Raw genomic sequence first — 25,324 nt, 5'->3', positions numbered from 1 at the left:
ATTTATCTCTAGAGAATCTGCAGGGAAATATGAACAATGAGCTCATAGAAAAAACTACATTCAATAAAAATGATTGAACCAACTTTGGTCAATTAGTTGTTTAAATACCAAAAATAACCAATATTTCTGTTAATCGGTCAGCACTAACACCTTTTGGGGATTTCAGGTCAAAACCACACACACACACACACACACCACGTCCCCAGTTTGTTACACAAGTCTGAACACACACACGATCCCATACACACTTGTAAAAAAGCAGAGTAGAGCATTCTCATTTCATTTGAAAAATATAACATTTTAATAAAGGCTACATCTCTTTATAATAATAATGACATTAATTAAAGTACCGAGGCATCTTTCCAATGGAGCTCTACAGAATAGAATGCATCATTTACAGTTTTAATACAAGTGGAACTAAAACAAAAAAGCCATGAAAAATAGAAAACAAACGTGATTACAAGGAGATGGTAAAAAGGCATAGTAATAAAATCTCTTTTGAACATAAGCCCCTTGTGAAAACCAAGGGAGTATAATACCCCGATAACAGGGTAGTAACATGGTAAAGGGACCCATGTAGGCACAGCTACTGTACTCAGTTAAACACTACGGCTTCCTCTCAAACGCCACCCTATTCCCTATGGAGTGCACTACTCTTGCCCTGGTCATAGGGAATAGGGTTCCATTTGAGACGCAGCATCGTAGTGTGTGTTAGCATCATAACCTCTTCCTGTGTCAAGGGTCAACAAGACACACAGGAGAGACTGGTCAATTCAACACAATCAGAGGTGTAAGTACCACTAACATTTGTGGGCGGCCCAAAAAAAATTGGGGGGGGGGGGGGGCCTAGTCTCCCAAAGGCAGACATACTCATTAGGACACGTATCAGAACTGGTTTTGCTAAACAAAATGACAATGTGCGTTTCTTATTGGACAGATCCAGGAAAGGTAGTCCCTCCCCGTTTGTCAGTTTCCTTCCTTTCGGCCTAATGAATACACCACTAGATCTGTCGTTCTGCTCACAAGCCTGGACATCAAGGAATGAGGGGTGGCTATACACAAAACAACTGTTGAGCTTGGCTGGTATAGATTCATTTGGTGGACTTGTCTTTAACAGGTGTAAATCTGTGTTAGCATGTTTCTGCAATTTGGGGTAGTTTGGTGCTCTGGGCCAGTTTAGGGCCAGTTCGGGGGTAGTTTGGTGCTCTGGGCCAGTTTAGGGCCAGTTCGGGGGTAGTTTGGTGCTCTGGGCCAGTTTAGGGCCAGTTCGGGGGTAGTGTTGTCCTAAGTGTGGGCTCGTTCCCTGTGCAAAGCCTGGGCAACAAAACAAAGGCACTGAGAGATGAGACTACAGGGCTGTGGTACCTGCGCTATACCACACTGTGAAGTTAGGGCAGGAAGTCACTGATCAGAACAGAAAACACTGCCACAGGATTAGTTGACAAGGCAGGAAAGTGGAGGGTGGAAAACTAAATACTTTGCATTTGAAATATTGGAGATGACATCTCCCAATTCTCCAAGCAGCTTGTCCATCCACAGGACTATGGGGAGAGGAGTGACATTTCAATAAATTATTTATAAACTCTTTACATTTATCAAAAAAATCATTATATGTCTATCTGCATATACATCTAGGGTTGTTGGTAGAGGCAGGCTCAGATAGGGCACCAGTCCCAACTTTCACCTCTCAACCTTTCACCTCTAGCAGTCTCTCAGGTATCAGAGGTCCCCGCCTACTCCCTCAGACAGTGGTCATTCAATTCACGTATAGTTTCTGGAATCCAACACCCGTATCCAAACCCAACCCACAGTCCACCATTTTCTCCTCTCATCTCCAAGACGAGATGTTGTTAAATAGTCCTGTAAAGTCAACTGTTGATGGCTACTCCTCTACTCCACTACTCCTCGACTCCACTACCCCTCGACTCCACTACCCCTCGACTCCACTACCCCTCGACTCCACTCTCCATCCTTCATTGGCCAAGCTTCTTCAACAGAATCTCCAGTCCTCAGTCCTTAGCTATAAGACTGTCTGGTGGAACAGGGGGGTGGTGTCCATGGAGAGTTTCTGTTATACATTCCTCTGGTACTTCTGGAGGGGCATCAGTCCATCCTCTCCACCTTGCCCAGGATCTTCCCCTGGTACCTGGGCAGAACAGAGCTGTCATCCAACACCTCCTCGAACACAGCTCCACACTTAAACTCATCACTGGCCCTCTTGAAGTAGTACCTGTAACCCAGGAGGGGAGAGAGGGGGTTAGTGACAACATGTCAATCATCTGTACAGTACAGCCAACACAACCAGACCAGACCTGGATTACATGGAACAGTACTCTATCCAACACATACGTGGAACAGTACTCTATCCAACACATACGTGGAACAGTACTCTATCCAACACATACGTGGAACAGTACTATTGAACAGTACTCTATCCAACACATACGTGGAACAGTACTCTATCCAACACATACGTGGAACAGTACTCTATCCAACACATACGTGGAACAGTACTATTGAACAGTACTCTATCCAACACATACGTGGAACAGTACTATTGAACAGTACTCTATCCAACACATACGTGGAACAGTAAAATATCCAACACATACATGGAACAGCACTATTGAACAGTACTATATCCAACACATACGTGGAACAGCACTATTGAACAGTATGCTATCCAACACATACGTGGAACAGTACTATTGAACAGTACTATATCCAACACATACGTGGAACAGTACTATTGAACAGTACTCTATCCAACACATACGTGGAACAGTACTATTGAACAGTATGCTATCCAACACATACGTGGAACAGTACTATTGAACAGTACTCTATCCAACACATACGTGGAACAGTACTATTGAACAGTACTCTATCCAACACATACGTGGAACAGGACTATTGAACAGTACTATATCCAACACATACGTGGAACAGCACTATTGAACAGTACTATATCCAACACATACATGGAACAGCACTATTGAACAGTACTCTATCCAACACATACGTGGAACAGTACTCTATCCAACACATACGTGGAACAGTAATATATCCAACACATACGTGGAACAGCACTATTGAACAGTACTCTATCCAACACATACATGGAACAGCACTATTGAACAGTATGCTATCCAACACATACGTGGAACAGTACTATTGAACAGTACTCTATCCAACACATACGTGGAACAGTACTATTGAACAGTACTCTATCCAACACATACGTGGAACAGTACTATTGAACAGTACTATATCCAACACATACGTGGAACAGTACTATTGAACAGTACTATATCCAACACATACGTGGAACAGTACTCTATCCAACACATACGTGGAACAGTACTATTGAACAGTACTCTACCCAACACATACGTGGAACAGCACTATTGAGCAGTACTCTATCCAACACATACGTGGAACAGTACTATTGAACAGTACTCTATCCAACACATACGTGGAACAGTACTCTATCCAACACATACGTGGAACAGTACTATTGAACAGTACTATATCCAACACATACGTGGAACAGGACTATTGAACAGTACTATTGAACAGTACTCTATCCAACACATACATATATTCAGCAAGCTACACAATGAAGATAATGTCATGTGGATGATCTGGTTTAACCTCAGGTTGTGTGTGTGTGTGCGCGCCGTGTGTCTCTTTAACTTCATTAAGCCCTACTCCCCTACCCCAGATAAAGGAGCCATTGTGCAAGGGGCCAGAGAAGACTGCCACTGAGGTCAGAGGTCAAGAGCTAGCCTCCCCCAGCCCTTTGGACTCTTGAGGGGAGGAGAGACAAACTCCTGTGATCTACAATGCACCAACAACACTTCACACTCAACTAACCGTCAGACTGAACCAATGGCTTCTGTATTATAGGGGTGGTCTTTGATAGTCTCGGGTTCTACAAGGGCTTATTGGATATAAGAGGGTCTGGTCTGGACCAATTCAAAATCCACCCGTTTCCTCTCATCAGTCCTGCCCTGGTAGTGAGCTACTCCGGCTCCTGACTAACTGGTTATCATTAGGCCCTCAGTGAAAGGACCCTTCATATAAAGAAGGCTCAGATTTTGGGTGCCTGCAAGTCTGCCTGTTATAAACCCTGACACACACATATTTTCTCCTAGTCACTGCCTTTCCCTCTGTGAGAGGTATATAGGACGCAGTAGAAGGGTCCCGGTAGGCAGCCAGGGAGGGGGCGGGGTCATCTAATCTAAGCAGCCAACCACCTGAGGGGGGACCTCTTCCTGTCAGCCATGATGACTACACTGGCCCTGTTAATGACCCCCTTTACCCCCCAAAACTACCTCCCTTCTTTTTAGAGGAAGAGGAACCAGCGGGGGAGGAAGGGTAAGTGCTCTATACCTTAGCCATTCACTCTGTAATGGAAAAAGGCCTCATTTTGCCCATGTGTGGGGTGGTGCACGGCGTGCGCCTTGGAATTCCTAAAGCTTGTGTTTTACGAGAGAGCTGACAAAGTCATACAAACAATGCTCGTAAAAATGAGGAAAAACTTTTTTTTTAAACAAGAAAAGTATTCTCAAACACACACAAAGGGTGTTCACTAATAAAAACCAGTCTCCATTTGAAACACAGGAAGAGTTCACTAAACGGGGTGCAACAGGGTCTCACACAGCTTCCATTAAATCAGAACAACAATACTCTGACTGGGGAAATAATCATTGTTCTCTGGCGAGACAAGTATGAACTGGGTAAATAAGAGGACATGAAAGAGGAACTAAGACACGCTAGATAATTGGAGCCTTATTTCTGAGAAGGGGCTCTATCCTTCTCCAAAAAACTTCAAAGGAGCACGGATCTTATTTGCTCAAAGAGGGAATGAGAGAGAGAGAGAGAAATAACTATTTCCATTGGAACATGTTTTATGTGGCAGAATTTTCAGTGTGCAACATCTGGCAGCAATATTGTCTGGCAGGGCCGGGCCGTACTGTTCTTTGTTGAACACAAGCCATGTTCAAATGACCCAACGCCACCCCCCCCCCCCCCTGCTACTGCTATTAAAACCATAAGCTTTGAATCCCCCTATCCTCCCCTCTAACAACGTGGATGGTTAGAGAGAAAGACAAGACAATCAACTACATAGACAAGAGAGAGGATGTCCACTATGCAGCCCTGCTTCTCACGCCTTAGACCCTAGGTTCATGTGACCGGACCAGGAAAAGCTCTGGACCAGAGCTCCAGCCCTAGAGTGTTCCCTTGCTCCATGGCCTAGAGTGTTCCCTTGCTCCATGGCCTAGAGTGTTCCCTTGCTCCATGGCCTAGAGTGTTCCCTTGCTCCATGCCCTAGAGTGTTCCCTTGCTCCATGCCCTAGAGTGTTCCCTTGCTCCATGCCCTAGAGTGTTCCCTTGCTCCATGGCCTAGAGTGTTCCCTTGCTCCATGGCCTAGAGTGTTCCCTTGCTCCATGGCCTAGAGTGTTCCCTTGCTCCATGGCCTAGAGTGTTCCCTTGCTCCATGGCCTAGAGTGTTCCCTTGCTCCATGGCCTAGAGTGTTCCCTTGCTCCATGGCCTAGAGTGTTCCCTTGCTCCATGGCCTAGAGTGTTCCCTTGCTCCATGGCCTAGAGTGTTCCCTTGCTCCATGGCCTAGAGTGTTCCCTTGCTCCATGGCCTAGAGTGTTCCCTTGCTCCATGGCCTAGAGTGTTCCCTTGCTCCATGGCCTAGAGTGTTCCCTTGCTCCATGGCCTAGAGTGTTCCCTTGCTCCATGGCCTAGAGTGTTCCCTTGCTCCATGGCCTAGAGTGTTCCCTTGCTCCATGGCCTAGAGTGTTCCCTTGCTCCATGGCCTAAAAGAGAAACTGTGTGTGATGCATTCCCATCATATCCCTACAAACCATCTGTACTAGTTATGAACCAATGCTTGACTCTTGATACCATTCTTGTACTCCAGATAACAATGGAACAGAGTTCTCATCTAAAGTGCTTTGGACACACCTCTAATAGTGAACAGGAACTGTAGTATCCCAAACAAGCATGTCCTTCATTTAACAACGCGCCATTCAAACAAACCAAGCCTGAAATATGACTAATACATTTCTCAGAAAATGATGCTGACGTGTAAACCCAAACTACAGTGTGTGTTATTCTATGTGTTACTTTAACGTGCACTTCAACGTGCGCATCCTTAAAGCAGGCTGCCTGATAGCATCAGTGAGGAATTTGCACGGCTGGCCGTTTGTGTGAGTCTTTGTTGGTTGAAATGAAAGGGGCCGGGTTCAAAGGCGTGCGTATTAAGTGTGCCTCGCCATGGAAATCAATACCAGATGGGACCCAAAACACTCCTCACTTCAAATTCTCTCCCTCCCTCTTTCCTGCAACCCCCCCCCCCTTCCCCCATCCCCCCCACCAGTCTCTCATTCTCTCATTCTCTCCTCTTCCTTCGTTTTAACCACAAACACAGGCATATGAAGTCAATACTCCAACTCATGTGAGCATTCAGCCCAACAGAATAGAGTCGAGAGAGTTAGAGGCGGGTAGCCTAGTGGTTAGAGTCTGGTAGCCTAGTGGTTAGAGTCTGGTAGCCTAGTGGTTAGAGTCTGGTAGCCTAGTGGTTAGAGGCGGGTAGCCTAGTGGTTAGAGGCGGGTAGCCTAGTGGATAGAGTCTGGTAGCCTAGTGGATAGAGGCGGGTAGCCTAGTGGTTAGAGGCGGGTAGCCTAGTGGTTAGAGGCGGGTAGCCTAGTGGTTAGAGGCGGGTAGCCTAGTGGTTAGAGGCGGGTAGCCTAGTGGTTAGAGGCGGGTAGCCTAGTGGTTAGAGGCGGGTAGCCTAGTGGTTAGAGGCGGGTAGCCTAGTGGTTAGAGTCTGGTAGCCTAGTGGATAGAGTCGGGTAGCCTAGTGGATAGAGGCGGGTAGCCTAGTGGTTAGAGGCGGGTAGCCTAGTGGTTAGAGGCGGGTAGCCTAGTGGTTAGAGGCGGGTAGCCTAGTGGTTAGAGGCAGGTAGCCTACTGGTTAGAGGCGGGTAGCCTACTGGTTAGAGGCGGGTAGCCTACTGGTTAGAGGCAGGTAGCCTACTGGTTAGAGCATTGGGCCAGAAACTGAAAGGTTGCTGGATTGAATCCCTAAGCTGACAAGATAAATATCTGTTGTTCTGCCCCTGAACAGGCAGTTAACCCACTGTTCCTAGGCCGTCATTGTAAATAAGAATTTGTTCTTAACTGACTTGCCTAGTTAAATAAAGATTAAATACCAGCTGGGGAGGAGATCTGGGAAACTAATGGAGCTATGAAGACACTTTGTGGGTGGCTGTTTTTCTAGTGTGTGTTCTTACCAAGATGATCATAACAGTGACCTAGTGTGTGAGAATGTCAGACTGTGTATGCATGAGTCTCCCTTCTCCATACCTGTAGTGTCCCTTCTTGCGGAGCTGTTCTTTAAAGTGTCCCAGTGTGAGGCTGTGTGTCTTCATCCGCCTACGGTAGGGGATCTCCTCACCACAGAAGAAGTAGGTTACCTCTGTCTCACTCCCCATGGCTGGAGCAACATGGCAGCCTGTCGTCACCTGCAGCACCCTGTTGGTGTCTCTCAGTCTGAGGGGGAGAGGAGAGGTGTGAACACAGACCTTTACTTTCCCCTATAGAACACTATTATTAACAAGCTCGCTTGGTGGGTCGTAGCCATTGCTACACAGAAAGAGAGAAAGGGGACCAGGGCAGGAGTAAAGGCTGGTATATGATCTAGAAAAGACTGATGGTTGACTAGAGAGTAGATAACATCTGTCTAGAGAGAGGAGACAGGGGTGTGTGTGTGTGTGTGTTCTCTGCTCCCCTTCAGCCATGTCCAAGACTCTGTAGTGTTACTTCAGAAGGAGGGAGGTTAACTAGGGCCTGTTCTGTTCTACAACTGCTCTCTGAAGGTCAGACAATTCAGCACCATGAAAGACGGCTCTGCAGTCAGGGGGAAAGGACTACAACACACACACACACACACACACCACAGAAAGATCAGGGAAAGAAAGAAAAAAACTGACAAGGTTGGCCTCTTGCAAATGGAACTTCACGTGTGTGTGAATGCATATCTTCCTCCTCCACATATGTAATATCATGTTAGTGAACAGAGGAGGAGGAGGAGAGAGAGATGAGGAGGAGGAAGATGAGCAGAGAGATGAGAGGCGTACTCTTCTGTTTGGAGGGAAGCAGCAGGACCGGAGCCGGGACTGGGGGTGAGGGGGGACGGCACTGGACAGGGCCCACTCTGGACAGGCATAGGGTGGCACTTCTCTCTCTGGAGGCTGGATGTAGAGTGTCTGGTGGGGAGAACAGAATAGACCAACGTTATTACAGTACAATGTGGTAGTCCAGTCTCCGGCATCACACTATCTAACCGCAGACAGGTTTCAACAGCAGGAATCACAACGGTATAGTAAAACAACTGATCAATGCATGAGAGTGTGGATATGTACTCCACTGTCTACAGGGAAAACAACAGCCAACGGTTTAGTATCAACCTCTGTCTGGGTCGGCGTGCGGCTCCTACCTCTGTTTGGGGGGTTTGGAGACGGAGGCCTCCTCTAGTCTGCGACAGGCCTCCTCCAGCTGGGACAGGGTGTTGGGCGGGGGCAGGGGGGGCATGGCCGGGTCCTGGATGAAGGGATGGGCGGGCTGGTGGGCACGGAGATGGGCGCTGGCACCTCCGCCGCCCCACGTGTGTGTCTGGTTGGACGCCGCTCCACCGCCATACGCCTTCTTAGTGCTCTGGGTACTGTTGGACGAAGATAAAAACAGCCAATCAGCATGGAGAATGGAAGGAAGCGGGAGGAGTCAATTGTGGGGAATGTTGGGAAATGTACTTTGCAAGCATGTAAAATGACTATGGGATGCAATTGTGAAACAAAATGATGAAAATTGTGTTAAAATGTACTGAGAGGACTACAATAAATAAGTTGCAATGAAAGGAAAACAAGTGAAGGGAAATGTAGCTCTGAGGCATTGGGAGAGGACTACGACAGGAAGTGAAGAGGCTAGACTGCCCTACCTGTGGGGTTTGTGGTGCTTGCCCTGCCGGTCACTCTCCAGGATCCACTGCCACACGTTCTGGGAGCGGTCTGTGCTGTCGCTGGGTCGCTGGAGGGGCACGACCTCACCCCCCTCTGCTGCCCCCTCCTCAGCCCCCGACCGACAACCCCCTCGGGAAAGGGAACCGGAGCGGCCCATATTGGACTCTGCGGGACTGCTGCCACAGGACACCATCTCCCTGCCCAGGCTGCGACTGCGTGGGTAAGGGGGACCCCCCTCCGCCCCTCCAGACCGCACCGGACACAGACACAACACCCTCTGGGCTGCCTCTCTCTCCATCTGCTCCTTGCTCTTGGAACCGGCGTGGTGGTGGATGTAGTGGTGGTGGATGTGCTTGGTGCTGCTGCTGGGCCTGCCCAGGGAGAGGGCCCTTCCTGGGGTGAAACCTACTGAGAAGCCCCCTAAGCTGGAGGAGCCACTGGGGCTGGAGGCCCCAGGTGAGACCAGGGGCTTGAGACCGGGGCCTCCCCGGGAAAGAGTCCTGTGCTCTGGAGAGCGGGAGCGGGGTGAATGGCGGGCCACGGTGGAGGGGGACTGGCAGCCAGGGGTCTTTAGGACACGGGACAGGTGGTCGTCCAGAATGGCCTGGGGGTCCTCGTCGTTGGAGCCGGTGGGCTGGAGGGACAGGGGGTGGGGGGAGAGCAGGGGGGCACTACTGCCGGGCACCTCAGCCTCGTCCCTCTCCTCCTCCTACACACAGCCAGAACAGAACGGTTAAGTCAGGACAGATCTCAATGACAAACATACCCACATGGGCAGGAAAGAAGAACAGTATTGAATGACACAATCAAGGAAACCATTAGACCATTGCCATAGACCTCTGAGATAAGGATTCCCACATCTAGAAATCCAACTACTAGTTCATCCACACCTCTTGCATCTGATGCAGCCTCTCCTCCAGGGAACTCATGGTCTCCTGTTCTCTTTTCAGACGCTCCAGACGAGAGATGAGCTGAGACGCAAACGCTGCCGGCTCTACCGGAGTCATCTCCTTAGGACATCTCTGTGTCCGCTATGGAGAGAGAGAAAGGGATGGCGAGAGAGAGAGAGGGATAGAGAGAGAGAGGGGGGGGAGAGGGATGGAGAGAGAGAGAGAGAGAGGGGGTAGAGGTGGAGAGAGAGATAGAGAGAGGGGGAGAGGATGGAGAGAGAGAGAGCGAGAGTGGGGGACAGGGATGGAGAGAGAAGAAGAGAGGGGGAGAGGGATGAGAGAGAGGGGGAAGAGGGATTGATAGAGAGGGGGACAGGATGTAAGAAGAGGGAGAGAGAGAGAGGTATGAGAGAGAGAGAGATGAGAGAGAGAGGGGAAGGATGGAGAGGCTAGAGAGAGAGAGGATGGAGAGAGAGAGATAGAGAGTAGGGTGAGAGGGATGGAGAGACACTACATAAAGAGAGACCACAACAAGAGAGACACAACACTACATAAAGAGAGACCACAACACTACATAAAGAGAGACACACAACACTACATAAAGAGAGACACAACACTACATAAAGAGAGACCACAACACTACATAAAGAGAGACAACACTACATAAAGAGAGACCACAACACTACATAAAGAGAGACAACACTACATAAGAGAGACAACACAACACTACATAAAGAGAGACACAACACTACATAAAGAGAGACCACAACACTACATAGAGAGACACACACTACATAAAGAGAGACCACAACACTACATAAAGAGAGACCACAACACTACAACAAGAGAGACCACAACACTACATAAAGAGAGACCACAACACTACATAAAGAGACAACACTACATAAAGAGAGACAACACTACATAAAGAGAGACCACAACACTACATAAAAGAGACAACACTACATAAAGAGAGACACCACTACATAAAGAGAGACCACAACACTACATAAAGAGAGACCACAACACTACATAAAGAGAGACCACAACACTACATAAAGAGAGACCACAACACTACATAAAGAGAGACCACAACACTACATAAAGAGAGACCACAACACTACTAAGAGAGACCACAACACTACATAAAGAGAGACCACAACACTACACTACATAAAGAGAGACCACCAACACTACATAAAGAGAGACCACACACAACACTACATAAAGAGAGACCACACACTACATAAAGAGAGACACAACACTACATAAAGAGACAACACTACACTACATAAAGAGAGACCACAAACCTACATAAAGAGAGACCACAACACTACATAAAGAGAGACCACAACACTACATAAAGAGAGACCACAACACTACATAAAGAGAGACCAAACACTACATAAAGAGAGACCACAACACTACATAAAGAGAGACCACAACACTACATAAAGAGAGACCACAACACTACATAAAGAGAGACCACAACACTACATAAAGAGAGACCACCACACTACATAAAGAGAGACCACAACACTACATAAAGAGAGACCACAACACTACATAAAGAGAGACCACAACACTACATAAAGAGAGACCACAACACTACATAAAGAGAGACCACAACACTACATAAAGAGAGACCACAACACTACATAAAGAGAGACACAACACTACATAAAGAGAGACCACAACACTACATAAAGAGAGACCACAACACTACATAAAGAGAGACCACAACACTACATAAAGAGAGACCACAACACTACATAAAGAGAGACCCACAACACTACATAAAGAGACCACACACTACATAAAGAGAGACCACAACACTACATAAAGAGAGACCACAACACTACATAAAGAGAGACCACCAACACTACATAAAGAGAGACCACAACACTACATAAAGAGAGACACAAACACTACATAAAGAGAGACCACAACACTACATAAAGAGAACCACACTACATAAAGAGAGACCACAACACTACATAAAGAGAGACCACAACACTACATAAAAGAGACCACAACACTACATAAAGAGAGACACAACACTACATAAAGAGAGACCACAACACTACTACATAAAGAGAGACCACACTACATAAAGAGAGACCACAACACTACATAAAGAGAGCCACCACACTACATAAAGAGAGACCACAACACTACATAAAGAGACCACAACACTACATAAAGAGAGACACAACACTACATAAAGAGAGACCCAACACTACATAAGAGAGACCACAACACTACATAAAGAGAGACCACAACACTACATAAAGAGAGACACAACACTACATAAAGAGAGACCACAACACTACATAAAGAGAGACCACACTACATAAAGAGAGACCACAACACTACATAAAGAGACCACAACACTACATAAGAGAGACCACACAACTACATAAAGAGAGACAACACAACACTACATAAAGAGAGACAACACAACACTACATAAAAAGAGACAGGAGGCGGTCTGCCCGGCCCACGTGTCCTGACAATGGCAGCTATCCCCCAATCAGAGGAGAAACTAACACGAGAAAGGGAGTGTGAAAGAGCACAAAGATGGAGAGAGAATCTTGGACTCTTAAGAAATAATATATTTGTGAGGAGAAGAAAGGGGGATCAAAAAGTTTGATTCAACTAGCTACCGATGTTGCTAGTTTGGCCTTCCCAAAACCAATGTTCCCATATCTCCCCTCTCCAACTAGCTACCGATGTTGCTAGTTTGGCCTTCCCAAAACCAATGTTCCCATATCTCCCCTCTCCAACTAGCTACCGATGTTGCTAGTTTGGCCTTCCCAAAACCAATGTTCCCATATCTCCCCTCTCCAACTAGCTACCGATGTTGCTAGTTTGGCCTTCCCAAAACCAATTTTCCCATATCTCCCCTCTCCAACTAGCTACCGATGTTGCTAGTTTGGCCTTCCCAAAACCAATTTCCCATATCTCCCCTCTCCAACTAGCTACCGATGTTGCTAGTTTGGCCTTCCCAAAACCAATTTTCCCATATCTCCCCTCTCCAACTAGCTACCGATGTTGCTAGTTTGGCCTTCCCAAAACCAATTTTCCCATATCTCCCCTCTCCAACTAGCTACCGATGTTGCTAGTTTGGCCTTCCCAAAACCAATTTTCCCATATCTCCCCTCTCCAACTAGCTACCGATGTTGCTAGTTTGGCCTTCCCAAAACCAATGTTCCCATATCTCCCCTCTCCAACTAGCTACCGATGTTGCTAGTTTGGCCTTCCAAAAACTAATTTTCCCATGTCTCCCCTCTCCAACTAGCTACCGATATTGCTAGTTTGGCCTTCCCAAAACCAATGTTCCCATGTCTCCCCTCTCCAACTCTCTTCTTTCCTTTCTTTTGGCCTTTCCAAAGCCCATCAGTTACCAACTCCCCCCTGACACACTCCAACTCTTCCCTCGGATCCCTCGATTTAGGGGTGCAGCCTGAAGAGGGGCGGGGTTGTGGAGGGGAAAAGGGGGGACAAGCGCTGTTGGAAGTTGTCACTTTCCTCTGTGTTTTCTCCATTCATCCTCTGATCAAAGAGCTGTGTGTGTGTGTGTGTGTGTGTGAGGAGCCGGGAGTAGATTCTAGAGCCTCCAGATAAAGCTGCGAGAGAGGGGGAGCTCTCCCCCATCTCTCCATTCTATGTATATTTTCATCATCAGTGTGTGAAGACAAGACACTGGTCTTTAGAATGCACCGGATAAACAGCTTAGAAACAGTCTCCTGCAGACTTCAAGGAACCCAACGGGGGTGTGGGTTACAAAGGTAGCGGGGGGTGGTGTGTCGGGGGGGGACTTTGACATCTGCTTTGCTCTCAGATCTTTGTTGTTGTTGTTGTTGTTGTTGTTGAATGGAAGACGTAGAATAGAGATGGTGGTACTATACATAGAACAGCAGACATGAATACAGGCCATGGAAATGGATGTTGCACTACTGAAAAGCACTAATAAGTGGGGCAATAGGACATTTATGTGTGTGTGTGTGTGTACACTTACAGGGAAGGCAGGTAGGGAGACTTGGCTGTTCATCCTCATGTTGCGCTGCATCTCTCTCTGCATGTGCTTCTTGGAGCCCAGCTTGTAGGGAGGGATGCCTTCTCTGTCAGGGAAACGCACAGGATACACAGGTCAAACAGCCAATCAGACACAGCAATACACACACCCAACCAGGAAGCAGCTCATTGGTCACCTAATAGCTATTTCAATCACCCCCTATTTAACCCAGATAAAAAAATACAATATATTTCAGGTCAATTCTGAATCTGAGGTGTAGTGAACAAGAGGTGAACATTGGATAGGGTTTCTGCTAGGTCTCAGGTCAGTGTGTCTGACAGAATAGGGGATTTCATCTGCCCTAAAACTGACACTCATCTCCAGCCATGGCTCCCTGAGCAGTGGGCACTTCACCACACACCCCTGCACTTCCTTTTAACTGAGCCCAGAAAGGATCACTCAGCCCTCTCAGAGAGCTGTGCCAGGCTTTAGCTGTTAGCATTCATCACCAGCAGTATACACAAAGTTAGCATTAGCATCCTGCCATGGACTTGCCCTGGAATCACACTGAAAAGACTAGTCTAGAAGCAAACTATACTGTTTGGAAGGTTAACACACAAACCCACTGATCAAAGTGTCAGTCCTACAGAGAGAATGATCATAACATGTAGGCTAATAAAACATCTCTCAGATCACCTGCCATACACATTCTGCAGTCATAGTATAGAGCCCATCACGCCGGGACAATCCAATCATAGTATAGGGCCAATCACGCCGGGACAATCCAATCATAGTATAGGGCCCATCACGCCGGGACAATCCAATCATAGTATAGGGCCCATCACGCCGGGACAATCCAATCATAGTATAGGGCCCATCACGCCGGGACAATCCAATCATAGTATAGGGCCCATCACGCCGTGACAATCCAATCATAGTATAGAGCCCATCACACCGGGACAGTCCAATCATAGTATAGGGCCAATCACGCCGGGACAATCCAATCATAGTATAGAGCCCATCACACCGGGACAATCCAATCATAGTATAGAGCCCATCACGCCGGGACAATCCAATCATAGTATAGAGCCCATCACGCCGGGACAGTCCAATCATAGTATAGAGCTAATCACGCCGGGACAGTCCAATCATAGTATAGAGCCCATCACGCCGGGACAATCCAATCATAGTAATGAGCCCATCACGCCGGGACAATCCAATCATAGTATAGAGCCCATCACGCCGGGACAGTCCAATCATAGTATAGAGCCCATCACGCCGGGACAGTCCAATCATAGTATAGAGCCCATCACGCCGGGACAATCCAATCATAGTAATGAGCCCATCACGCCGGGACAGTCCACAGAGCTCTTAACCAGGCCTATGGCTGACGTAGTCAAAATACAACAAAATACTTCGTTCACACCAAACAACCAAGAGCAAAACCCAGTGTTTCTCTCCCAGGCCAGGCGAGCCCTGCCCTATAAAACATCAGTGTCTCAGTGACCTAGCCTAGCCAGTAGTGCACCCGACCGCCACTTGTCTCACTGTTGCTTTGAAAGCTTTGAAATCCCACAGTCATGCGCATTGCCCCCCCTCCCCTCGTCGAACCGCTCCAGTCTTCATTTGGCAAGCCTGCCTCTGATCTCCCCACATCAAAAGGCTGGTTTGTGAGATAAGGTAATGTTTGAAGTCTGCGCAGCTGCATTCCCCAGCGTCCAAGCAAATCCATAAATAAGATATAACCCCCCCCCTTTTCATTTTCTTTATCTAGAAATGAGATTAACATTTTTGGTGTGCCGCCCAGCCTTTTCAACAGTCATAAAGACAGAGATATTCTAATCTTAAATGAGCTGAGTAAAAAAAACAACAACCAGGAAGCGTGTGTGTGGCTTTGGAGGCTTTCGTCTCCGTCGCTGTTACTAGGCCTGTACTATCAAAGAGTCAGTACGGCGCAGGATACTAGGCCTGTACTATCAGAGTCAGAGACCGGCGCAGGATACTAGGCCCGTACTATCAAAGAGTCAGTACGGCGCAGGATACTAGGCCCGTACTATCAAAGAGTCAGAGTACGGCGCAGGATACTAGGCCCGTACTATCAAAGAGTCAGAGTACGGCGCAGGATACTAGGCCCGTACTATCAAAGAGTCAGAGTACCGTGCAGGATACTAGGCCCGTACTATCAAAGAGTCAGTACGGCGCAGGATACTAGGCCCGTACTATCAAAGAGTCAGAGTACCGTGCAGGATACTAGGCCCGTACTATCAAAGAGTCAGTACGGCGCAGGATACTAGGCCTGTACTATCAAAGAGCCAGAGTACGGCACAGGATACTAGGCCTGTACTATCTAGGGCTCTATACCGGTGCTTTGATTATGCCTGTCTAGATGGTCACTGGTCAGGCAGTCAGAAAGTTAGACTCGTATCATAAACTCTTTATAACTGCTATACTCTAGTAAACCTTCTAAACCACTCCCTTGGCTGTAAAATAAAGTCATTTCGATTTCAGACAGGATTCTTTAGCTGGGTCGTGATTCACAGGAACGACAGTTTGCGAGTTAGCAATTCCAGTGATACGTGTCATGTGATCAAAAGGCCCAAGATCATCCTGAAGAGCTGACTTTAAGACTACATTACTGTCAAAGACAGGTGGAGATATCCTATAAAGGCTGTTTACCATCGGGGAAAATGTTCCCCAGTTCCAGTCTACTTAAGGGGTGGCTCTACCATAGGCACCAATGCATTAGCAGCTGGGTCTGGTCTACTTAGTTCATTGACTTTATATGAACCAGAGAAAAAGGAGCTCATGAAATGTATTGCTTTCTCTCGTGTCTCTGATTACGGCCATGTGTCATGAGAAACTACAGCCATGACTCGAAGACTTCATCTCTCCCGCCATGACAACACTTCTCCTCTAAATCACACTACAAACATACTGTACTAGGGAATGGGGCTGGAGCATGCATTGTAAGGCTGGGGTCTAGGGCCCAAGGGGGGGGCTAAACGGGGGTGTAGCCTAATGGTTAGAGCCAAGGCTAGGGCCTGGGGATGAGGTCTACAGGCCATCCTGTCCCTGGTCTGGTTCTACTCTGGCCAGTAGGCCTCTGAGGTGTCAGGAGGAACAGCCAGGCTCATTTCACGTGTGTGTGTGTGGGGGGGGGGGCTCCTCCTCTCCCATCCACTAGTAGGGCTGTGTGTGTGTAGATTGGTGGTCTCAAGAGGGTTCCCTATTCCTGACAGTGCGGGATTCCAGGTGAGCTGTACCGAGGCCTAGAACCGGAGAACCTCCTTAGAACCCCATCAAAGAGGAGCTAGCATCAGACCAGGACAAGTCAGGAAAACCACAAACACTGTTCAGGTTCAGCTAAGAGGCTCTGAATCAAAACTCTTTCCCAGAACGTTCCCAAACATGACACTCTCCTCACGATAGTAACCATTAGTATACTCCAAACCAGAGAGGCTCCAGTCCTGTCCCTCAGGAAACACACCATTTAAAACATGACCCTCTACTTACACACTGCTGTCGGTCATGGACATGGAGTCGTCTGTCGTGGCGTCGCTGGACACCTCGCTGTCGTTGGTGCTGGTGGCTGGGGCAAATGAGCCCACATGGTACGGGTTGACCGGGTCCCCTCGCCTGTGGGACCTACACAAAGGACAATGCAGTTTAAATACGTGTGTCAGGTAGCAATATATCAGATATACACTAGTACCTTTCATCTGTTTCGACCACAGCTAAGGCCATAGGGCGCTTATTTCTCTTCTTGTGAAATAAGAGAAACTGGGTTGTAGATATTTGTGGCCCTATGCTGTCAACTTGAAACTACTCCCTGTGTGTGTGTGTGTGTGTGTGTGTGTGTGTGTGTGAAAGAGCGAGAGAATGTGTTGTCATGACATTAGTATTGTGATACTACCATACCAGATTTTCCTTGGCAAAAAAAGAAAACACGAAGCAGACTGAAATCTAAGGTCCTTCAAAACCTACTTTGTAAGATATGTGCTATAGCTTGCCCAAACAAAACTAATGTGACTCTCGGTGACAACATATAGCAGTTTTTCTCCAACATTAGGACAGTTTTCCTCAAGAAATTATGTCCACTTCATGTTTTGTTTTCTTTGATTCCTAGTGTGGTGATAGTGGTGCCGCGACAACACTAGTGTGGTGATAGTGGTGCCGCGACAACACTAGTGTGGTGATAGTGGTGCCGCGACAACACTAGTGTGGTGATAGTGGTGCCGCGACAACACTAGTGTGGTGATAGTGGTGCCGCGACAACACTAGTGTGGTGATAGTGGTGCCGCGACAACACTAGTGTGGTGATAGTGGTGCCGCGACAACACTAGTGTGGTGATAGTGGTGCCGCGACAACACTAGTGTGGTGATAGTGGTGCCGCGACAACACTAGTGTGGTGATAGTGGTGCCGCGACAACACTAGTGTGGTGATAGTGGTGTCGCGACAACACTAGTGGTGATAGTGGTGTCGCGACAACACTAGTGGTGATAGTGGTGTCGCGACAACACTAGTGGTGATAGTGGTGTCGCGACAACACTAGTGGTGATAGTGGTGCCGCGACAACACTAGTGTGGTGATAGTGGTGCCGCGACAACACTAGTGTGGTGATAGTGGTGCCGCGACAACACTAGTGTGGTGATAGTGGTGCCGCGACAACACTAGTGTGGTGATAGTGGTGCCTGCGACAACACTAGTGTGGTGATAGTGGTGCCGCGACAACACTAGTGTGGTGATAGTGGTGCCGCGACAACACTAGTGTGGTGATAGTGGTGCCGCGACAACACTAGTGTGGTGATAGTGGTGCCGCGACAACACTAGTGTGGTGATAGTGGTATCGTGACAACACTAGTATGGTGATAGTGGTATCGTGACAACACTAGTGTGGTGGTGGGAGGGGCTAGTAGAAAAGGGGAAAGGGGGATACCTAGTCAGGTTGTACAACTGAATGACTTCAACTGAAACTTGTCTTCCCCATTTAACCCAATATCAACGTCTTCGGTGCCCGGGGAACAGTGGGTTAACTGCCTTGCTCAGGGGCAGAATGACAGATTTTTACCTTGTCAGCTCGGGGATTCAATCCAGCAAGCTTTCGGTTACTGGCCCAACTCTCTAACCACTAGGCTACCGATCATAGTCAAACTGGCCCTAAAACTGACCAATCCCTCTAGCTGTCTCTCACCGTATTGGCATGGGAAATGTATGTTTACATTGCCAAAGCAAGTGAAATAGATAAACAAAAGTGAAAGAAACAATAATAATAAAACTCTTGCTTCACAGCCCATCACCTCCTGCTGTGATGCATTCCTACCCAAGCAGAGGAAACTAAGGGGGAATGAGAGAAGAGGAGAAAGAGGGAGAGAGAGAACCTGAGCTCACAGCCAGGTAAGAGAGGGAGAAAAAAGAGGAAGTGTGAGAGTGTGTAGGGAAAGGAAAGAAAGGAGAGAAGAGAAAAGGGGGAAGCAGGGCCTCTTCTTTATGAGCAGCCCACTGGCAGGAGAGAGCCAGAGAGCTGGAGAGGAAGAGAGAGAGGGGCTCAGCATGACTAAAGCCATAGGCCCCAGCTCCAACCTGACCTTCAGAGGGGCTTGCAAACACGCAGGTATTTAGCACAGCTGGCCTCACATCTCTCACCCCCCCCCCCCCATTCATTATTTTGCTTTCTTTCAGGAAGAGACCCCCCCACCCACCTCCTCCCAGTCCCCACAACCCCTTTCTGTCCTTCCTTTCCGCTCGATATCCCTCTAAAGTACATCTAGTCCCCACATCCCAGCGTTTTCAAAGGGAAGAGATAAAAGTGGGGAAGAAAGAGGAGAGAAAAAAGGAGAAGGGGAAATCAGAGGAGAATCACAGTAAACAAGTGAGAGAGAGGGTGAAAAGAGAGCGAGGGAGAGATTGGGGGTTCAAAAAAAAACATTGAAAGAGAGAATGAGTCTGCTGTCGCTGCTCGGTGGTTTTTGAGAATAATCTGATTCAGAGAGAAGAAATGAGTTCCACATACCAGGGAGAGGAACGCAGCTAGATGGGGAGTCAGGGACACCAGTCTGATTCAAAACAACACCTAACCAGGTGATGGAATAATGGAGATCGGTCTGAACTGAAGCCTCACTGGGACACAAACCCATGTCCTTCTCAATCCTCCTATGGGGCAGGCTGGGTTGTCAACACAAGTTCTTCCTGGTCCCTCCCCTATAGTGTGTTGATTCTATTGACACTTTCTAGCCCAAGCAGAGCCAAAATCCAGCCAAAATCACTAAGAAGTTGCCAATTCCCCTCCCTGCAGGCCAAACACCAGTCTGGCACCAGGGCTCTAAAGCCTGATAGACTCCCTCTTTAGAAATGTTAAACTTAAGTGGTTCGCCTGACAAGTCAATGGCCATTGATTCATGACAACCATCTGGCCTTGGGTTGGGCCTCATCAGCTGATTCGGGTCCCTCATCCATATACAGACCAGCAAGTCAATGGCTTGTTGGATTAGCACATTAGCAAGTTGTCATATTTCACTCCCATTAAGATAAGGTAAATACAATCTGTTTCTATAGGAGCAGTAAGGGGAGGATACAACTGAGGTATGATGATATGAATAAATATTCACCTGTAGCTACGTGGTCTACATTCTGCAAAACACCCCTCCCTTGTCACCCACTGAACATCTGACATGTATAGATATTACATACACATCTGACATGTATAGATATTACATACACATCTGACATGTATAGATATTACATACACATCTGACATGTATAGATATTACATACACATATGACCATGAAGTCCAGATAAGTGAAACCGAGCCACTGCTCTGAAGTGGCTCTGAACATTTCAAAATGACTAGCCTACTATTTGTCATGTTTGAGATACAAGGAGATGTATCCCTATCCCTAGAAATGGCCAAAGCCGTGTGTTGCTGAGGCACAGCATAGCAGAGTAGTGGCATCATGTATTATTGGCTGACAGGCTGGGGCCAAGGCCAGGCGTGCTCTGTTAACTTCCCGTGGAAGGCGATCCCTCTATCTGCTGAACTATTTCAAAGCTCCGGAAACTGAGGCAAGCCAGCAGAGGGCTGCACTCAGTCTAGAGAACACCATTTATATACTACACACAGAGAGAGAGAGCTAGGGGGAGAGAGAGAGAGCTAGGGGAGAGAGAGCTAGAGAGAGAGAGCTAGGGGAGAGAGCTAGGGAGAGAGAGAGAAGAGAAAGCTAGGGGGAGAGAGAGAGAAAGCTAGGGGGAGAGAGAGAGAAGCTAGGGGAGAGAGAGAGAGCTAGGGGGAGAGAGAGAGAGCTAGGGGGAGAGAGAGAGAGCTAGGGGGAGAGAGAGAGAGCTAGGGGGAGAGAGAGAGCTAGGGGAGAGAGAGAGAGCTAGGGAGAGAGAGAGAGCTAGGGAGAGAGAGAGCTAGGGAGAGAGAGCTAGGGAGAGAGAGCTAGGGAGAGAGAGCTAGGGAGAGAGAGCTAGGGAGAGAGAGAGCTAGGGAGAGAGAGCTAGGGAGAGAGAGCTAGGGAGAGAGAGCTAGGGAGAGAGAGCTAGGGAGAGAGAGCTAGGGAGAGAGAGCTAGGGAGAGAGAGCTAGGGAGAGAGAGCTAGGGAGAGAGAGCTAGGGAGAGAGAGCTAGGGAGAGAGAGCTAGGGAGAGAGAGCTAGGGAGAGAGAGCTAGGGAGAGAGAGAGCTAGGGAGAGAGAGAGCTAGGGAGAGAGAGAGCTAGAGAGAGAGAGAGCTAGAGAGAGAGAGCTAGAGAGAGAGAGAGAGAGAGCTAGGAGAGAGAGCTAGGGGGAGAGAGAACTAGAAGGGAGAGAGAGAGAGAGCAAGAGGGGGAGTGTGTGTGTAAAGTATCTCTCAAAACAAAGCTAACAAGCAAGGTGAGATGAAAACGCATCTGGAAACTGTCTATTTTGAGACAGTATATGCTCTTTTGATGTTATATCCTAGTTATTATCCATGACTTACAAAGAGCCATTGACGCTAGGCTAGTCACTGCATTCCCCAACATTTCCCTAATAGTTGGCTATAGTACGTGAAATAGGAAGGGACCAGTGTCTTACCTGTACCCCTTCTCCATCACCTCCACCGTCCTCATAGACACTGTTGCCCTCAGCGCCTGGGCAGAAAGTCCAACCACAGAAGCCAGCGCTTTGGCTTTGAAATCATTACAACTCCACTCCTCTTCCTCATTCAGGGTGGGCAGGTACCCACACACCAGCTTCAGGCTACCTAGCCCGTTAGGGTTCACATGAGCAGGGTTCTCGCCCCCGCTCCTCACATACTCGAGGTAAATGTCCGAGGTCAAGAACATCTGGTAGGGGCTCTCCTCCATGCTGGTCTGGATCTCAGTCTGTGCCTGGTCGAACATAGCCGAATCAATCTGTTGCTTCTTGATATTATCCCGAATGAAGGTTTTGGTCGCAGGCTTGAGCTGCTTGGCAACTATGCTGCTGGTGTCAATATAGCGCTTGTAAATAGCTTTGGCGACTCGCAGCGTTTTGGTATCCTTGAGGTCCATCTGCCTGAAACCATTACAGGCGAACCAAAAGTCTAAAGTGTCGACGCATTTCTCGCGCTCCAGGAATGTCCTAAAAAGATGAGCACCGTCTTGGTCCCCAAGAAGAGAATGCAACGACTTGGTCCACCGGGCTAGCGGCGAATCCGGTGACGCGCTCCCCTCGGGTTCCCCAAGTCCATCCTCGTTCCTCTTCGCAATGTAACCGGGAGGCGCGAGCAAAAGCGCTTTGACAGCGGTACCCTGGGGTCTCATCATGGCGAGTTTGCCGGGGTAGCACGGCAGCACCTCGCCCTCCTCCCCCGGGACCGGGGGACGGGGAGCATCTTCTCGGAAGCTATTGGCGATATGGTCCGATATAAGCGCTCTGCTCATGGCTCCGAAGGCAGCAACAACAGAGATCCTGTGCGTTGTTCGCCTCTGAGCGCTACAACAATCTCCTCACTCTCGATAGTCAGCCGGGGAGCTTCTCTGCCAGTCTTCTCTCTGAAACAGAAGTATTGATCTAATCAAGCTCAGATCCACCACAAACTTCAAAGGCATACATGCAGTAGAAGTCTTTTCAGAACCTTTACAGACCTTGAGAGAGAGAGAGGAGAGAGGTGCGGCAGATTTACATAAATACTCAGATTTTATTTGGGTGCTCACTGACATACCTTCCTTAGCTAATGTTGGTGTTGAAAGTGATCATTAACATCACACGGTTTAGCATAAACCCATAAAACAGATGATGTTCCCATCATCTCGCTCCACTTTATTAACTACATAGGAAAATTATAAATCCAAGACCACAGAAACATGTTCTGTGCGGAAATATCAAGTAGCCGAGATGGAATACAAGAAAAGTGCAAAAGAGACATTTGTACACAATAGCATACCGAAGATCGATATCTGTGAGCCGGTGTTCTCGTGAACACCTCAACAATTAGCTGGCCATCAAGCCCAATCTGATCCTGAACACGCCGCAGCACATGTCCAGTGCACCACCGACCAACAGACACCAACCCACAACGAGGCGTGACGCCACTTTCCGCTCACTATTTTCTCATCATACGCGTCACAAAACAGCCAAACGGTCCAAATGGAATAGATTACACAACCCTAAACATATCCAAGAAACAGACTAACGTTACTAAACTAGGCTACAGGACATGTTTTGAAAACGTGATGGAGAGCGTTGATTTTGAACTGAACTTGCCTTTTGAAGTAGGCTAACCAAGGTAAAAAATGATAAGCGGGTTCTCTGATTTCTGTTCTACCAACATCATGAACCACAAATTGGTAAAAACATTGTTAAAGGCCTCCGAGAAGCAAGCTACGGTCCACGAGAAACAGGCTATAGACATGGAAGCAGAGCCAACAACCGATGGCTGCTAAACACTACACTGTATTCTCCGATCAGAAGCTGTAACAATATCACCTTTCGAAGTTGTAACACTTGCTTTGCGGCGAAAGCGAATAAATCACCTCAATCCACAAATCGGCCGAATCGAGATCCTCATTAGCCTACATTATATTCTGCACCAGAAATAATATAAATGTGCAACTACCTAATTCCATATCGCTCTTCTATCTTTAGTGGGTAAAATAGGCTACATTGCTTCATCCAACCACACAGAAAAGTACTCAGATCTCACGGGGGGAGGAATTCCAAATACTTATACCGTGATGAATAGTCCTCTAAAAAGCGTATCAAAGTTGAGATAAAGTGCCCAAATACTTATCACAACGAAACGTAATCGCACAACACACCAAATGATAGTTGTTTGAGCTCTGTATCGAGCAAACTAAGTTAATTGCATACAGCCACATTACTTCAAAGAAAGTCAACAGAACATCAAAGGAACTCCAATGGGGCCAGCGCGAGGAACACACTCTTGTAACTTACCATCGATCCACGAGTTCGGTCTTCCAAAAGTATCCGTTTTTTTATCCACAGAAAAATAATCCACAATAGTCGATTCCACGACAGACCCCTTCACAGTCCGATTTGTTTCGTGTTAGCTGCAGAAAGAAAAATGTAGTTTTCCAGGGGGAAAAAAATCCTGCTTAGTTTCCCCCTTTTCTTTGCAAATGTTTCAGTCTGCCATGCCATACCGTAGGTCTCTCCTGTAGGCTATTCCAATACGTTCTGGGCTCAGCGTAAAACAGCGCACTTCAAAGTAAGGAACCGACAGCCTAGTCCCGGAAGCAACATAGAAAACAATACTCCCCCTTTCCCTTTCAAAAAGAACACAGCGCATTCAAATTCACCAACACAATTTCATCCTTTATCTTTTCATGTTTTCAGAGGCTGGTGAATTGATGGCCGCGGTGAAAAAAACTAAAAACATTCTAATAATTTTTACTGGCGATTTTACAGATCACAAAGTTACAACAACGTTTCTAGGACCTTATCAAAGACAAGAACTCTTGAGCCAACTCCCTGAGGCTTTGGAACGTCAGAAGTAACAGATCTGCCGCCCCAATAGCATTATCCCTGCAATCCCTCTGTTGCTACATAAACTTTAAAGACACAGGGCTCTTTTCTTTTAAAGACTTGAATAGTTTCCTGATTAACCCATTTCTATCTCTGGGATGCGCAATAGACACCGTTGTGTTTGGCTATCTAATCTGGTATACAATTTCCCCAGGGTAATTCTAGAATGCCAAATTATCAAATCAAAACGACAATCCATATATGCCATGTGCAGTTGAAATGCATGTATGACATACATCTCAGCAGCACATTTTCCACAGCTCCTTCAAGTGGCCAGGTTGGGTAAAGGAATGATATACACATGGGTTATTAAAGATGCGATTTGCAATAGCTACTGCAATTCTATGTTCATTTCAATTAACAATATAATATAACCCATTGGTCATTGAA

At 47.4% G+C, this 25,324-nt stretch overlaps 1 protein-coding gene across 2 annotated transcripts; it reads right to left on the bottom strand.

The window, feature by feature from the left end:
• Positions 1–277: 277 nt before the first annotated feature.
• Positions 278–24,901, bottom strand: axin2 (axin 2 (conductin, axil)). 2 transcript variants are annotated; one of them, XM_031814327.1, is made up of 10 exons: positions 24,344–24,901; positions 22,001–22,941; positions 17,461–17,592; positions 13,951–14,053; positions 9,930–10,070; positions 9,018–9,748; positions 8,520–8,744; positions 8,161–8,289; positions 7,388–7,573; positions 278–2,230 (listed from the first exon to the last, which is right to left on the bottom strand). In XM_031814327.1, the coding sequence occupies exons 2-10, from the start codon at positions 22,828–22,830 to the stop codon at positions 2,104–2,106; spliced, it is 2,604 nt and encodes an 867-aa protein (XP_031670187.1). In that variant the 5' UTR covers positions 22,831–22,941; positions 24,344–24,901; the 3' UTR covers positions 278–2,103. The 2 variants fall into 2 exon arrangements, with proteins under 2 accessions (XP_031670187.1, XP_031670188.1); XM_031814328.1 differs by lacking the exon at positions 24,344–24,901 and adding an exon at positions 23,112–24,280.
• Positions 24,902–25,324: the final 423 nt, after the last annotated feature.

Source organism: Oncorhynchus kisutch, unplaced genomic scaffold (assembly GCF_002021735.2).
Source record: "Oncorhynchus kisutch isolate 150728-3 unplaced genomic scaffold, Okis_V2 Okis06b-Okis10b_hom, whole genome shotgun sequence".
Taxonomy (NCBI): Eukaryota; Metazoa; Chordata; class Actinopteri; order Salmoniformes; family Salmonidae; genus Oncorhynchus; species Oncorhynchus kisutch.
The sequence above is the reverse complement of the archived record's forward strand: the minus strand, read 5'-3'. Positions and strand labels throughout refer to the sequence as shown.